At 39.5% G+C, this 17180-nt stretch overlaps 1 gene segment (V, D, J or C); it reads left to right on the top strand.

Moving 5' to 3' along the window:
- Positions 1-2754: 2754 nt before the first annotated feature.
- LOC137531553 (T cell receptor alpha chain constant-like) overlaps positions 2755-17180 on the top strand; it is a 32374-nt gene continuing 17948 nt past the window's right edge. The window contains 3 exon segments of the C gene segment in view: positions 2755-2873; positions 4049-4146; positions 11124-11405. Coding sequence covers positions 2755-2873; positions 4049-4146; positions 11124-11405 — 499 coding nt within the window.

Here is a 17180-nt window from a genome sequence, read left to right on the forward strand (position 1 = left end):
TTGTCCAATGATTGGCCAATCAAAATTTGATGTATGTACAAGGCTCCAGTCTTTCTCACTCCACTGATCTAATCATTTAAGTTCCATTTATGGGGAGATTATTCAATCATTTCACTGGTATCCTGTGATTTTCTCTATTTATGCATGGCATGACTTTGAACACTTTATATATATTAGTGCTTAACATTACTTCTAGTGAATTTTTGATCACATGGCGATGCCACTTGCTTGAATTTGATGTTTCTAACAAATAGCATGAAACTGACTGTACAGTTCCAGTGAGAAGTCTGTGCTTGTTTGATCAGACAATTCATTGTTCTATATAGCTGTATACAACATGTAAGATCTCACATGGTGTAAATAAAGTTGGTAGTATATGATGTTTGTTTTTTTTAGTTTTATTAACTGGTAGCTACAAACAAATGAGTTTCGGTAGTAGGGTATAACAGTCATTAGGTCGGTACCTACAAGCTGGTACTCCAAGCTTTTCTCACCCTAAGTATTCAGCAAAGTAATTCACATGCCCTGGGTGCATATAATAAAATAACAGTATCTGTACCTGTATAAAGACTAAGACATGAGTGAACAGCTTTAGGAGCCCCTACAAAAAAGGCCTGCCTCCTAGTTTATGTAGAGGGGTTTCGCATTGTGCTGGTACCGGCAACTGGAAATACTTCTTTGGTGAAGGCACAAGGCTCGCTGTGCTCCCTAGTAAGTGTTTTTATTTTTATTTTGAAGCCTATTCTTAATCTTACAAATTATGAGTGTATATATTATGAAATTTGTATCAATCACTTCAATTACAAGAAATAATTTACTTACAATATAGTTGTTGCAATAGGGTATTGTACTGTGTTAGCCATCAGAAAAAGCAATCATCCGGATTCAAAACCTCTTGCTTTTACTTACAATATGACCAAGGTTGCCAACTTAATCATAATTATTGTTACTAGTTGTTTTTATAAAATTATTAGTTAAGGCTTTTCTTTAATTCTACTTATAAAACTAATCTGGTTTGCACAATGCATGCTGTACTATTTGTACAAGATCCAATATGACTGTAGTAAATAAAGCAGTGGGGTGTCATACTCGTATTCTCAATAACTAAGAGAAATGGCTGTCTTTAGTGCAGTTCAAGCCTTTCTGTTTTGATGCTGTTTTATTAAACCTCCAGGCAATACTCCTGCTATGCAGGTGGTCACTCACAGTAATGAGCAAACATGCAAGTTTCTACTGGCCTAGGAAGGGAATTGCACTGTGACAATCAAAGCCTCTATGTTTTGGTTAATTAACCATCTGCCTAATAACTGAACAGCAGCCACTGGCACTGTTTGCTTCAATTCTCTTCCAATGACCTCAGAAATGTACATGTCTGTAGAAGCAGGCTATGATGACCCCATGTGGGAGCAAGAGGATAGCAATTGTTTCATTTAGAGTTTGTTATCCTGTAGTGACAACAGTTATGTACAGTTTCTCTTAATAACAAGTTGTGTCAGTGAGTGGCTCTTTCTGGCACACCAGTGCACTTGGGTATCTGTAGTTTTTCTGATGAATGCACACAGGTATTCAACTATGACTATTCTGATGTGACACATTCTGTGACTAGAAAAAACATGAGTGTGTTTGGCAGTAGAGAAAAAAATGTAATTTGCTGGTAAGAACCCTGCATTTTAAGAATTAAAATTACACCTGTTAAATACTAGACCTCCAGTATACAAACATAGGTGACCAAGGTGTGTAAACAGCAATATGACACCTAAAAATTGACATAACATTATGAAAGATAACTAAAAAAGAGTCTGCACTATTCACTGCCTATTATGAAAATGCGGTGACCACCACTTGGTGTAAAGAGTAGAATCAGAGTGCAGATACAGGAGGTGGATATGGGAAACTGCTTTTTGGACAAGGGACAAAACTAGATATCAAACCAGGTAAACATTATGGTAGTTATATAGTGGTAATTACAATTCTCACCAAAGTTCTAATTTCTTATGATTATAGAGTCTAAGGCCCCTATCCAACTAACTTTTCTCCTAACTTTTCTTACCGGAGATGTTTTTATGCCCTATCAGTAATAGACCTTTGAGGCCTGAAAAAAGCAACTAAAATACTCTCCTCCTGCCAATGCCTAAGCCTTAATATCCCTGGCCGCCTAAACCTGTCTGCCAATATTTTGGGCGCAGCCATAGGCAGCAATATCAATAGTTGTGATCAGACACTATTAGCAGCTATTTTATTGGCTGTTGGGACACCCAAATAAGTGGATCAGCTGATTTTGGCACGTGGCTCTGAGAGCCGTGCGCCGACACTGGGCACCCCATAGCAGCAATGCTATGCTGCACGGGGCACGTAGCGGTAATTCGGGGCTCTGGCAGCTGCCAGACCCTGAATTACATTTCCCTCCGAGTTGCGACAACTCAGAGGGGGAATAGTATTTAACGCCACTTCGGAAATTTAGTGGCAGCGGTGACAGCCGTCATTCGGCTCTCACCGCGCCGAACTGAGCGGCCCCAAACTAATATGCACCCCCAAATAAGCACTAATAGCTGCTAATTATAGCTTTTAACATTGCTGCCTGAGATGAAGGGATACAAGAAATGAAGGCTGATAGGTCTCTTGCCATCCTCTTCCATCTCCTGGATCCTCCGCTATGGCTAATGGCTAAGTCGGCCAGTTGGCACAGGTGCAGTCCGGCCAATCCGGCGGAGTAGTACTGCACAAGCTCAGATCGCCTCTGGCGACGGGAGCGTGATGGGGCACGCGGCCAGCATGCTCATGCGCACTGTGCCCCGACTGGCTGGATTACCAAAAGCCGTAGGCAAAGGATCTAGGAGGCAGAAGAGGTTGGCGAGGGATCAAGAAAGCCCCAGGTATGTATACATTTCTTGTATCCCTTCATCTCAGGTTAACTTTAATCATATATCATTTACTGTCTAATATGGTACAGAATAATGTCATTATTTTACTTTTAACCTTGAGTTACAAAGAAGGCTTAGAGTACAGAGTTTACACATCACAAGAAATAGATGTTACTGTAGACTGCTATAAAACTGTGTACTAATGGTTTTTAGGTCATCATTGTCGGTGCAACAAAATTAGTAGTAAAACCAAGTAAGCACTCTTTCAGAAACAGCTTTACGCTTTTATACAGATATTGCAGTTACTTTTGCAATATATGTTCACATGTGCAACAACTATTCAGATTCTGAATTTAGGTGGAATCAGAAAAAATTACAGACATTAACAGAGTTGGGAGACATGGACAGACATACTGTAACAGACATGGAAGAAACGGAATTACTGGTTTATATTTAAACATGATGGAGTCTAGCTCATGTTATTCCATATTAAAGATCTGAACTTGTTGTGACAGTTATGCAAAATAAAACAATACCCTGATGCACACTGGTACTCAGCAAGAAAGTTGAAAAAATATGGTGGGAAAATTGATATATGTAAGTTATTCAAAGTTATTATTGATTGTGACTATGCTTACAACGTGATGGAAAGGTGTCTATACAAAAAGGCGCAAGGAAAAATAGGCATGAAAGTATTGGTAGTAAAGTATCAGTAATCAGAATCAGTTTCATTCGCCAAGCACGACTGGGTCGTGCCCAGAATTTGGTTTGGCATATACACAGCTTAAAAACAAAGGTAAGAGACAGATAAAAAAAAAAGTACTAATATTCCACTATCCGTTATAGTACAGATTATTTTACACTAAAAATATACTTGTTGTATGAGATATGTAGCCTCAAAATGAAAAACAAAGCAATGCAATTGTATTTAATAGATGTGTACATTATAAAGGTATATAGTACATAGTATTTGCTATGAGATGATCACTGTGTGATTATGGCGCAGAGAAGCTTATCTTTGGACAAGGGACAACACTAAATGTCAACCCCAGTAAGTATATCTAATTTTGCAGAGCTGAGAAGAATATACTAATAATGATAGTAAATGATTACTGAATTTTAGTCCATATACTGTAGGTATATATCAGATATATTCTATGACTGATACATTATTCCACCATGTTCAGTGGTGGAGTGCAGTATGTGCTATGCAGCAAGTCACTGTGTGATTATAGAACCGATAAGCTTATCTTTGGACAAGGGACAGTGGTAACTGTCAACCCCAGTAAGTATGTCTTATTTTACAACACAAAAAGCACACTATTAATAGGACCAAATACATTATTATTGCTAATTTGGTAATAAATACATATTATTATTGTCATCATTATGTATTTTATTGTGCTGACATTTTCTAGTTTTACTGAGTACACTGAATAAGTCATATCACTGTCCATTGAAGGAGCTCTTAATCTACTCTCTCTACCACAGCTATAGTTCAATGTCCCTACCATAGTTAAAGAGAACCTGAACTGAAAATGTCAAAATAAACATAAACACGTCATACTTACCTTCTGTGTAGTCTACTCCTCAATCTCTTTCTCCACTCCTGCATCTTGTTTGTCCACTGTGATCAATGACATTTTCTGTCCTCCATTTTGAAAATGGCCACTACCCCATAACAGCTACCTGGTCAGTACACTGTTAAACTGTAATATCTCCCACTTGAGCCATAGGGAAACATGGACATTACCTTGCACATTCAGTTGTAACGAACAGCAGCTGATACATAACTGACAGAAACGGGTATATTTCAGTTCTGACAAAATATTGTCAGAACTGGAAGGAATCGTTGTAAAAAGAAAATGGCGAGCTTCTGAGATGAACTGACGGTGAGGTTAGTATGTAATATTCATTAGCCGCTACGTCATGTGTTTATTTTAAATAACTTTACTCAGTTCAGGTTCCCTTTAAGGGTCAATTTGGTGGAAGTTAATTAAAACCTTCCGGCATGTTTTTGGGATGTAGGAGGAAACCAAAGTGTCTGAAGGAAGCCTGTGCAGACATGAGGAGAAAATGCAAGTTTGATAGTGTCCTGACAGGGAATTTAACTTGGCTCACTAATGCTGCAAAGCTTGTGTTATACTACATCTTTGGTTGTGGAGATTTTGTAGATGATTGCTGGGTCAAATGCTTGTTTGTGTTGTTTTTAAAGGGATACAGCTTATTTTAGTATAGTAGTATACAGCAATGTGTTAATCATAGACAGTAGCAGAAAGCTGTAGTAAATTATAATTGCTATTGGCTAACTATATTCTTTACAGATGTAAGCTTTCAGAAAACCTTTAGATTAACCTTTTCAAGCAACGTTATACTATCAGGCTCCTTTTCTACTTGCATGCGCAATCTCAAATGCGTTTGCACTTGCAAAAGCTTCTTTTTCCAATTGAGGCAATGGCAATGTTCACCATCGGGAGCGAAACGCAATCGTGGCAGCACTACGATTGCACTCGGGGAAAAATCGAAATGCACTAATAGAAAAACTGCACCTCGATTTACATTGAAATCACATTGCAATAGTGATCAGCAAAACGCAGGTGACCCGCTTTTTTTTAAGCGAATCGCAGCTAGTGGAAAAGAGCCCTTACAGCTATTATTTTTTTTCTATATCAAAGCATTCATAATATTGCCACACAATTGGTACAGGAAATTTGATGTTTATTATATTTTCTTCTTGTAGCAGTAGTAATAATGTTGAACTTGATTCTTATTGGCTGGCAGTAGTTTGTGATTGTTGTCAGCATATTTGGATGGATTTCATCTTGATGCAATAGTTTCTGCTCACATCCCAAAATTATACAGGAAGCTTAACACAAGCTGGCCTTTGACTGAGGTATGAATAATAGCATATGTCTATATGGTAGGAGGTTTTCAATTAGGATGATGCATTATTGACTAACATAAAAAGATTAAGGCCTGGAACCCACTAAAAATCACAAATCTCTAGTGCAATCACTAGCGTTTTTAAGTAGCGTTTTGTAAGAGATTTCATAAGCGTTTTCCAGCGATTTTGGTAGCAATTGTGATAGTGATTTGGGATTAGCGATTTTAATTCTAATTGGTCCTTTCAATTAATTATATATTTTTTTATAGTTCGCAGTAATTTAAAATCGCACATAAATCGTTATGTGTAGCGATTCATGAGTGATTTGGCAGCGCTTCAATGCTTAACATTGAAGCGCAAACGTTCCCAAAATGCTGCATGTCCTACGATTGCGATTTTGCTAATCACAATCGTTACTGTGAAATTTGTCACTTTTATTTCCATTGCAGAGCGTTTAGGGAAATCGCTAGCGATTTAAAGTGCTCCCTAAATGCTCAAAAAAGTGCTCTAGTGGGTTCCAGGCCACAAAGTAAGCTTCTAGCCAATAGGCCTTCTTTTTGTTTAGTTTGTATTGATGCCAGTTTTTGTAACAAAAAATCCAAAATTATGAGGTTTTTATAACAAGAGACTTAACAGTGGTTTATGGTGCTCCATGTTAGTGCTGAAATATTGTTAAGCTTCCCTTTTGATGCATTGGTTCAGTCCTGTTTGATTAAATTATACATGTTATTATAATAAGCAAGGATTTCTCTATGGGGGGGGGGGGGGTGTAATCATTTTTTATTTTTTTTTCCAAAATGATAAAAAAAACACAGAACTTTTTTTTGTTTGAAGAATTCCACAATATAATGATTTCCTTATTATACATCAATGTCAGTAGAGAAAAATTACATTACTATAATATATAATGTAATAAGACCTATTAAAGGAAAATAAATAGTTAAACCACCATGGACATTTGGAAAAATAGAAGGGGGAAGAATGGTTTATGTACTGGTGTGTCTGACTGTGCTTATACTGGAAACAAACAGATATTTGGCAGTGGCACAAAACTGATTGTTCTGCCAAGTAAGTAAGATATTATTTTATTTGATAGACCATTATTTTAAGAGTTGTTTTTTAGTTGGTGCATATGATAAATGCAGAGTGATGTGTGACCTTCGGAGAATTCAAACATTTGACTGTGAAGGATAACCATATTATTTTGAGAATGGAATTAAAGGCACATATACAATATATATATATGTGTGTGTGTGTGTGTATATAAACATATATATATATATATATATATATATATATATATATATATATATATATATATATGTATATGTGTATATATATATATATATATATATATATATATATATATATATATATATGCGTATATATATATATATATATATATATATATATATATTATACAGTATATATACATATACTGTATATATACTGCTACCTGGTTACAAAAAGTTTTAACCAGTTTCCCAAACTTGAAGTAACAGGTATAGAATTAACTTTTTTATAGATAATAAAATATGTACCGTAAATATTCTACCTACTAGTGACTTAGAATAGACTTCCTTTACACAGGATGTGGCATGGTTTATAGAATAGACAAGTTATTAAAAATATAAATCAACCACCCATATCATACTTATCATGCACACCCAAGTCCACCTGCGCACATGGCATTGGTCGAGGCTACGCAACCTGTGTACTCAATGGCTGACACGGACGCAGAGCACAGACACAGGTACTGTACTTAGGTACTTAGGTAGGATAAATAATATTATATACTATATACACACTACAACAACACTTGAAGGAAGATAGCTAACAGTTCTTAACACTGCATGGAATGAAAAGTTGTTCTTGCTACTCTATATATCACAGTGCTAATGTTAATGATAAGCTAATATTTGGAAAGGGAGCCAAATTGGTTTTAAAGCCTGGTAACTAACACACACACTTTCATAAAGGAATGTCATTTTTTTGGGTCATGCTATGCTTTGCATCATTGTGCTAATATTATTGATTGATACATTCATGTTTGGTAAGGGAATCAAACTGTTTGTAAATCCTGGCAAGCATATTAAAATATCATACTAATAATTTTAATACTGAAAATATGGTTACATTTTTGTAGTCTATTTCCCCATTTCTTAAGGATAGTGCAGATATTAGATGGAATTATAAAGCCCCATTTGACTAACATCTTTCAGCCTCAAAGGCAACCCTTGGAAAGGCAGAATATGTGAATCCTTTTCTATGAAGGGGAGGTGGGAAAAGAACAGCAGACCTCTCACCATTAATTCTATTAACTGGTGAAAAAAAAATCTAGAAAAAAAAGAATGGGCCACTATTCTTCAATGCAGTATAAACTGAAGAAAAAAGAAAGATGGACTATAAAAATAAATTATATTCTTACCTCATTCAACAAAATATTATCAGATGAAGAGATAATATAATATTTTTATAAGGTTTTAATTGTGGATATAATTAATATGAATGAAGAAGGATTTATGACATGCAATAAGCACTGTGTGCTTATGGGAATTTTGGCAAACTTATTTTTGGTTCCAGGACAAAAGTCATAGTAAAACCTGATATGTATTTAAAGTGACACTTAAGCCAGGAATACAAAATCAGTTTTACATTCCTGGGGCTTCTACCAGCCCCCTGCAGCCGTCCCGTGCCCTTGCAGTCACTCACAGAGCCTCCGGTCCGCCGCCGCCAGCTACTTTCATTTTTGCTGACAGGCCTGACCATGCGTATTTCTCTTCGCGTTCCCGTCCGCAATAGCATCCTGTGCAGGACGCTAATGAGGATGGGAACATGAAGAAGGATACGCATGGGCAGGCCTGCACAGGCGCAGAAAGCCCACCGACTCCCGGTAAAAAAGCCTCAGGGGGCCACATTTGGCCCACGGGCCTTAGTTTGAGGACCACTGCTCTAATGTGTGGGCATCAGAAAACACATTTTCGTGCAACTGTATTGAGGTCTATAGGTTTAAAGGGAACCTGTACTGAGTAAAATTATTTAAAATAAACACATGAGGTAACTTCAAATTAACATTACATAGTTACCTTGCCATCAGTTCCTCTCAGAAGCTGGCCCTGGCCTGTCAGCGAAAACAAAACTAGTTGGCGGCGGGGGACCAGAGGCTCCATGAGTAACTGCGAGGGCACGGGACAACTGGAGGGGGCTGGTAGAAGCCCCAGGCAAGTAAAACTGATTTTTTTATTCCTGGATTAAGTGTCCCTTTAACATTGGTGCCTGCTCTTTATGTATATAAGTGAAATCTATTTATTTATTTATTTACTTACCAATCCATTTAATCTCCATTTTCACATATTTTTGGATTAGTATTGATCGTAATGGAAACATTTGCTTTTGTGAATCTTCACATATTTTTCACAATTATGATTATGTTCACACTTATGATTTTGCAGGATTTCTGCAAGTTATGCCAAATTATGTTCAAGGAATCCTCTAATGCAGGGGTCCCCAAACATTTTGGGTTGAGGGTCGGGTCAACATACCTCAGACTGCTGGGGGGGCCGGAGTGTACATAAAATGATGTAGAAGTCTTTGCGGGCCAGACAGTGAAGCATACCCAATTGGACAGCAGTGTCACCTGATGTGGAATTTGATTGGAAACCAGCAAATTACTGCTTTCTGGCTTCCATGTGGATGGGTGGTGTCAGCGCTGCTACACTGCTATTCTATATGCGTACCAACTAAAGATGTAGCTGACTGGATCTATAAGTAATACATTTTGTGTGTGGAGGGCCGGTAAAAAAGCCTCAGGGGGCCACATTTGGCCCACGGGCCTTAGTTTGAGGACCACTGCTCTAATGTGTGGGCATCAGAAAACGAATTTTCGTGCAACTGTATTGAGGTCTATAGGTTTAAAGGGAACCTGTACTGAGTAAAATTATTTAAAATAAACACATGAGGTAACTTCAAATTAACATTACATAGTTACCTTGCCATCAGTTCCTCTCAGAAGCTCACCATTTTCTTCTGACAATGATCCCTTCCAGTTCTGACAACATTTTGTCAGAACTGAAATATATCAGTTGCTGTCAGTTATAGCTGAGTGGACAACTGATATCCCCGGTAATGTCCATGTTTCCCTATGGCTCAAGTGGACGATGTTACAGTTTAACAGTGTGCTGACCAGAAAGCTGTTATGGGTAATGGCCATTTTCAAAATGGAGGATGGAGAATTCCCTTGATCACAGTGGACATACAGGACACAGGAGAGGAGAAAGAGATTGAGGAGTAGACTACACGGGAGGTAAGTATGACTTGTGTATCCCTTTTTTGACTTTTAATTTTCTGTTCAGGTTTTCTTTAAGGTAGACAAAGACATGGGCATCATTTGGCCAAATTGGCTAATAAGGACTTACCTAATTGACCAACTTTTAGCACTGAAAACATGGCCCTCCACATCTAAAGAATTACGGAGGTTTATTGAAACCTCAATACTTTTTTGCACAACTGTTAAGTTAATGCCACACATCTACAGTAGAGTAATATCAGCTGACCAGAAATAGACTGCTAGAACTGACTGATGGGGTTACAGTTTAGATAAAGTGCTCTACAAGCATCCATCAAAGTTCAAAGTCCTTTTTTATTAAGACAAAAATGTGTAAACACTATATAGAGACCAATCTACAATCTGATCAGAAGTTTTGGGTAATGGAATGTCATTAGATGCAGCTGCTTTCAGTTGCATACTGAGCGGAGGTGTAAGAATAGTCAGGTCTTTCCATCTGGATGTATGTTGTTTATCTGTTTTCACAACATTATATCACGGGGCATAACTGATATATAATATAACATCACATACTGTATATAAGTAACACTTTTCACATTTATCTTAAAAAGTAAGAACACAATTAGACATAGGTCACCCATGGATGCATTTGTATAGTCCTAGTGTAAGGCTGTATAATACTGTGAGCATCAGAAGAGGAACTCGCCTAAACAATATGCGGTTTGTTTAGCAAGATCAGACATATTATTTGCAGTTAGGGTGCATCCAAAACAAATATATGAAGAGCAAATGTATTCATCACATTGGAAACATTGGAGCAAAAGTGAATTAGACCTAGCCTCTTAGGGTCATACACACAGGAAGTGTTCTAATTTTTTTAATCAAAGACTCAGACAGCAATAACAAGCTGGCATATACGCTAATCTCTCCAGCTGTATCTAAAACTGAAAAATGAGTTGGACTTTAAATGTGCTCAGAAGAAGAGAAAAGAAAACAAGAGTTTTTTTTTTAGTTATTACAAGAACGTATATACAGTTGTAGTGAAAACTATGAACAGATAATAGAAAATAATAACCTTTCTCTTAATTTACAGAAAAGGGTCAAGAAATTCCTTCGGTGTATAAATTGAAGTCATCAAAACCAAATGAGAACCTTCCAAACTCTGTGTGCCTCATCACAGATTTCAAAAGCCCTAACAAAACTCTGACAGTAGATAGATTGGAGCGTAATATCAATGACAATGCTGTGCTGGACACATCTATGGATAACACTTGGCGATACAGTACAGTCATATGGAATAATGCAAAATCCTCTCATGACCTTGCCTGTGATGTGACCTATGATGGAAAGGCTGCACCCCTACAACCTGACACAGGTAAGTTAAATTTTTGTTACATGGAAATATTAATTACCTATAGATGTAAAATCTTGAAAACTTCACATTTTCTTATAAAATGCTTAATTGTAATAAATTTTCAACACCAAATCTGTTCTTTTTATATCACTTAAAATATCCCTATGCCTATTGTAATGAACGGTGGTACTCTGCTGGTCAGAGTGAGCTCAACACACAGATCAGCAATACAACATATAAAAGTACAGCAATGGTCAGTATTTTAATAAGGTGTGATCACACGTGTTTGGGTGCACAGTAGTTCAGGAGTACTCCTATGTGATAACCCCTGGCAGTGGGGAGTATCACGTGTAAGTGATAGCCCCTGGCTGTGGGGTCTATCACTTAAAACAAGAGTGGTCATTCAGGCAAGGTCAGTAACGGATCAGTCAGTAGTCGGTACAAAATCAGCAAACAGATGCGTAGTCAGAGTATAGCCAAGGTCGGCAACAATCAGATATGCAGAGGTACTGAATCAGAGAGCGAGAGCAGAATTGGGGTCGGGCCGAGGTCGGCAACTAGACAGAAGACTGAGTACAGAATCGTGAGGCAAAAGGATAAACGGAGTTCAGGCAAGGTTCATACACATAGAGGCAATAATATCAATTATAATTATAGCTATCAAACAATTCCTATCTTGTGTGAAATCCCCGGTTTCCTCCCGGATCAAAGCACACCGGAACTATCTAAGGTCTGAGAGCTTAACCGCAAAGTTTCAGCAACAGCAGACAATGATGCACTGACCGCTACGCTCTTAAATACCTAAGGTGTACCTGCGGCTCCACCCACTAGCCTCAGCCAATGAGATAGCGAAGGATCAGACTGAGTTGTCAGCTGACCGGCCGGTCAGCTGACTCTCCTCCTCAGCGCATAAAGGTCCTGTCTCTGTGTGCGCGCGTGCACCCTTCTGTTCTGATGTGACCTGGAGAGACCTGACCTGCTGTGATGTGATGCTGAGGAGGCGGCAGCGGCATCCGCCATGGAGTCGTACGCGAAAGCGGCGGCCGCGCCCCTCTCCGCTGCAGAGGTAATTTTCCTACTCCTGACACCTATTGATGGTAATATACCACCAAAGAGCTCTGTAGTATCTGTGCACAAAATGTTAACTGGTTTGCGTTCCATGGTTTTTACCACCTCCTGAAATTTTTGACAGTTTAGTAGTAGGCTTTTTCTAGGTAATATTTTTTTCCAAAAACTATTTTATTTTATAGTCATTTTACTTTCCTGACTTTTACAGTTATAAACCATATAAAACTAAAGATTTTGACCCTTCTCAGTTAAATTTTTTTTTTTTTGATAAGCCCTAGGGATTTTTCTTAAATTGGTCTCAGAAGACCTAAAAACACTCAATTGGAATCATAGAGGCCGTGATAATTTGTCCCGGGGTGAGAGAAGAGCGTTGGCTGAGTTAAGGGAGACGGAGGACATTGTGATTCGACCCAGTGACAAGGGGGGAAATGTGGTCTTGTGGACAAAGGATGCGTATTTTGCTGAAGCTGACAGACAATTATCGGACGTAAACACCTATACAAAATTGAGATCCAATCCATTTGATAGGATCGTGATGGGTGTTAACCAGTTGGTGGACGATGCAGGGGAAGGAGGGATTTTGAGTTCTGAGGAAAAGGAGTATTTGAGAGTAACTACCTACTCCGTTCCCCTCTTGTACCTCATTCCCAAGGTCCATAAGAACTTGAATAACCCACCAGGGCGTCCCATTGTTAGCGCCATTAATGGTCCCACTGAACGTCTGGGAAAATGGATTGATGCCAAAATCCGGGGTATAGTGTCCTCTCTGCCCTCATTTGTTCTTGACACTCGGGATGTTCTGAGGAATCTGGAGGGAGTTAGGGTTGAGGCGGGTGACATCTTAGTGGGGATTGACGTGGAGAGCCTCTACACGTCAATTCCCCACGAGATGGGTTTGGCTGCCCTGGAGTTCTTTCTGCATGACGCTTATCCAGATCTCTCTGCCCATAATGACTTTAATTGTCAGGCCATGCGATTTATATTGGAGCACAATTGTTTTCTTTTTGGCAGCTCCCACTATAGACAGGTGCGCGGCACATCGATGGGCGCGGCGTGCGCGCCTGCCTATGCCTGTTTACATCTAGGCCTGTGGGAGCGCCAGGATGTTTATGTCATGGAGATGTTTGAACAATACGTACGGGTTTGGCTCAGGTATATGGATGATGTGCTGGTGGTGTGGAGTGGAGGTGAAGAAAGGTTGGAATGGTTTATTGATGCATTAAACAAAAATGCGAGAAACATCAACCTTACGTACACATGTAGTTCCTCGGGTATTTCCTTCTTGGACCTGTGGATTTGGATGGAGGGGGAAAGCCTGGTTACCAGGACCTTCCGGAAGCCAACAGCAGGTAATACCCTCCTCCACGCCACCAGCCATCATCCACGTAGCCTCAAAAATGGTATACCTACCGGTCAATTCTTGCGCATTCGTCGCAATTGTTCGCGGGACCTAGATTTTGGGGTAGAAGCCAGAGCCTTATATGAGCGTTTTCGTGATAGGGGATACAGCCATGACACATTGTGCTCCAGTGTTGATAGGGCCACACATACCCCCCGCCAGAGTCTTCTGAGGGGGGGTACTGGGGACAGGAGAGGTACCCCAGATGTCATTCGATTTATTAGCCCCTTTAACAGTCATTGGCAAAAAATCCGGGAAATTCTCACTAGGCATTGGGGGGTCCTGCAAACTGATCCAGAGGTGTCAAAAATAGTGGGTGAAAGACCCTTGATGGTGGCCCGTCGGGCACCAAATTTAGGTGACACCCTGGTTCATTCTCAGGTGACTGCAAAAGTTGCTCGCACCTGGCTAGGAGGTAGGGCCCCTAACGGTATGTTTAGGTGTGGAGGATGCTCGGTGTGCGCGCATGTTGATGTGACAAAAACCTTCTTTAATTCTACAGGGGATAGAGAGTGGGAAATCAGGAGCTTCATAAATTGCAGATCTGAGTGGGTGGTATATCAACTTACTTGCCCGTGTAAAAAGATTTATGTAGGCATGACCACGAAAGCGTTAAAAAAACGCATTGGACAACATCTAAGTGATATCAGATGTGGTAAACAGAAAAATGGGGAATTTAGGAGCACTATAGCAGAGCATTTTGGGACAGTACATAGGAGTGACCCTCTTGGCCTTAAATTTAGGGGTATTTACAAATTGCCCGATAAGGGAAGAGGAGGAGACAGAGAGAGGATGCTGTTACAGAAGGAGAGTCGCTGGATCTACACCCTAAATGCACTTGAAAACAACAAAAATCCTTGCGCTCCTGTCTGGTAATGGCAGTCACATATACAATTTGTCAATCTTCTTATCTTGGGGAGATAATGTACTGTGCCGCTCCAAATATTTAGGGCAAGGAAGTTAATCTATAAAAGAAAATGGAGCGCACAATAGTGCATTACCAGTGTTGGTTTTTTTTATTTCAAGCTTTCAATGTTATACTCACAAGATTCAAGTTTTAAAAACGCTTCTCAGCGGTAGAGCCAACCGCTTACTATCCCAGGCAGGGCGGCAGCAGCGCACTGTGGCCAGCAGCGCGGGACCCGGTGGTAGGGGAGAGCCGTCTCGCTGTCGGGGTGGGCGTGGCTGGAGTTCAGTAGGCGTGCAGCGTCATTACGCGTTTCGGCGCTCTGCGCCTTCGTCAGATGACGCTTGCACGCAATGCGGAGGGTTTTAAGTCCACCTCCATACGTTGTCATGGTACTGAGGAAGCCATGACGTGATTACAATAGGATAACTTTATTAACCAGGGACGGACAGGGAGACAGTGTCTAGGCATGATGTGGGGAGGAAATAATGACCTCAGCGATGCTGGTTCGCAGTGCACTGCACCCACCTATTGTACGATCTGCTAGCTGCAATAAAACAATGTCAAAACTAACAGCAGACAGAGCAACTCCTTCAGAGGTTAGTAACAGCGCAACTTCATGCAGCAACTAGAACAATATTATTAAAACCATACAATAGTTCGTAACTCTTTGTGCTACACATATATCATCTTGAGACAGATGTGAAACAACTAAAATTCAAGACTTAAACGTACATATATATAAAAATAAATAAAACAATCTCATATAAAAGCACCCTTATCAGGCAAACACCTGAAAAGGTATATAAAAAATATATAAAAAACCTCCTGTATATATAAAAAATACATATACAGAAAATTTTTTTTATATAAACAAATTATATAGGAATAGAAATATAGGTTCATCTCATGGTATTATTAGTCTGGAAAATAACATTGCCATCGACATCTGGATAAAACAAACAATATACCAACTGCAAATAAAATCCAAGAGTAGTTTGGTCAATCTATGAAGTTTTCAGGGCTGGGGTTAAATGAGGGGTACTCCCTCTGGAACATTCAAAGGTGCTGTAAACCTTCACACCACCCTGAGAGTCTGAAATTAGATCAATCAATATGGAATGATCTGATTCTTGCCCCTATCTGTTGTCTATGGGGCCCAGAATAATGGGACTGCAGGGGCATTCCTGGGCCTACTCCTGGGTGGCTCATTGGAGGTGAGGAAAGGGTGAGGAGAGTGACGGTGCAATGGGATAAGTGGGAGGGGGAAATTTAGGGCCAGCCAAGCAGAGGGACAGTATATCGTTAGGATCTGAATCCAAGGGGGTGGGATCATCAGGGCATGCATATCATAATGAATAATGAATTGGAAGAAAACATTACGTAATCCAAATATAGGTGGATGCTCTATTTTACCCTACTAGGGCCAATACCTATCCTATGTTATACTCACCACCCTCATCTAGTGCGATATCTGCTAGGGGGATAGGACTGCTGTGGAGAGAAAAGACACAAAAAAAAGAACATCAATAATTATTGCAACAGTTCTCGAAAAGTCATTAGATATTTTTCTTTAAGAGTTTTTTTACAAATATGTAGATATTTCCAGGCTCTCATTGAGCCCGTTGGGACTGAGAGCATTCATTTTGAATATCCAAAAGGTCTCGCGTTCACAGAGTTTTCGATATCTTTCACCTTGTTGTAAGTTTTTTGGGATTACTTCAAGCCCCATTATTTTAAGGGTAGAAACAGAGCTTTCATGATGTTCCTTAAAGTGGCGGGGGACACTATGCTTCTCACTTTCATCCAAGATGTTCCGTTTGTGTTCCCCCAGTCTCTGTCTAAGGGGGCGAGTGGTACGGCCCACATATACCTTTGAGCATCCACAAGTAAGGAGGTATACCACATAATCGCTCCCGCATGTTATGAAATCCCTTAGTGTGGTGGTATGTTTTTTCCCGTCAGTGATCGTTTTTACTCGGTGTTGTATGAAGGAACAACAACCGCATCTCTTCACATGACACCTGAAATTCCCTACTATAACTGGGAACATACTTGGGGGTTTCTCTATGATCCTCCTTATATTGCTGGGCGCAATTGTGTTTTTAACAGATCTAGCTTTCTTGAAGATGATATTGGGACGTTCGGGAATGATATTTTTCAGTATCGGGTCTTGTTTTAAAATGGGCCAATTTTGAGTTATTATAGACTTAATCTTATTGTGTCCTGCAGAAAAAGGAGTGACAAAAGAAATAATGGGTGAGTGTGTGGTTTCTATATCTGACTTATTCCTACGGATGGGTTTCTCCCTGTATTCATCCTGTGTGGTCTGTATGTGTTTTGGATTATATCCCTTTTCCAGGAATTTCCTGCTCAATAATTCTCCTTGGTTCGCATAATCACTATCTGAGGTGCAGTTCCT

The sequence above is a fragment of the Hyperolius riggenbachi genome, chromosome 1 (assembly GCF_040937935.1).
Source record: "Hyperolius riggenbachi isolate aHypRig1 chromosome 1, aHypRig1.pri, whole genome shotgun sequence".
Taxonomy (NCBI): domain Eukaryota; kingdom Metazoa; phylum Chordata; class Amphibia; order Anura; family Hyperoliidae; genus Hyperolius; species Hyperolius riggenbachi.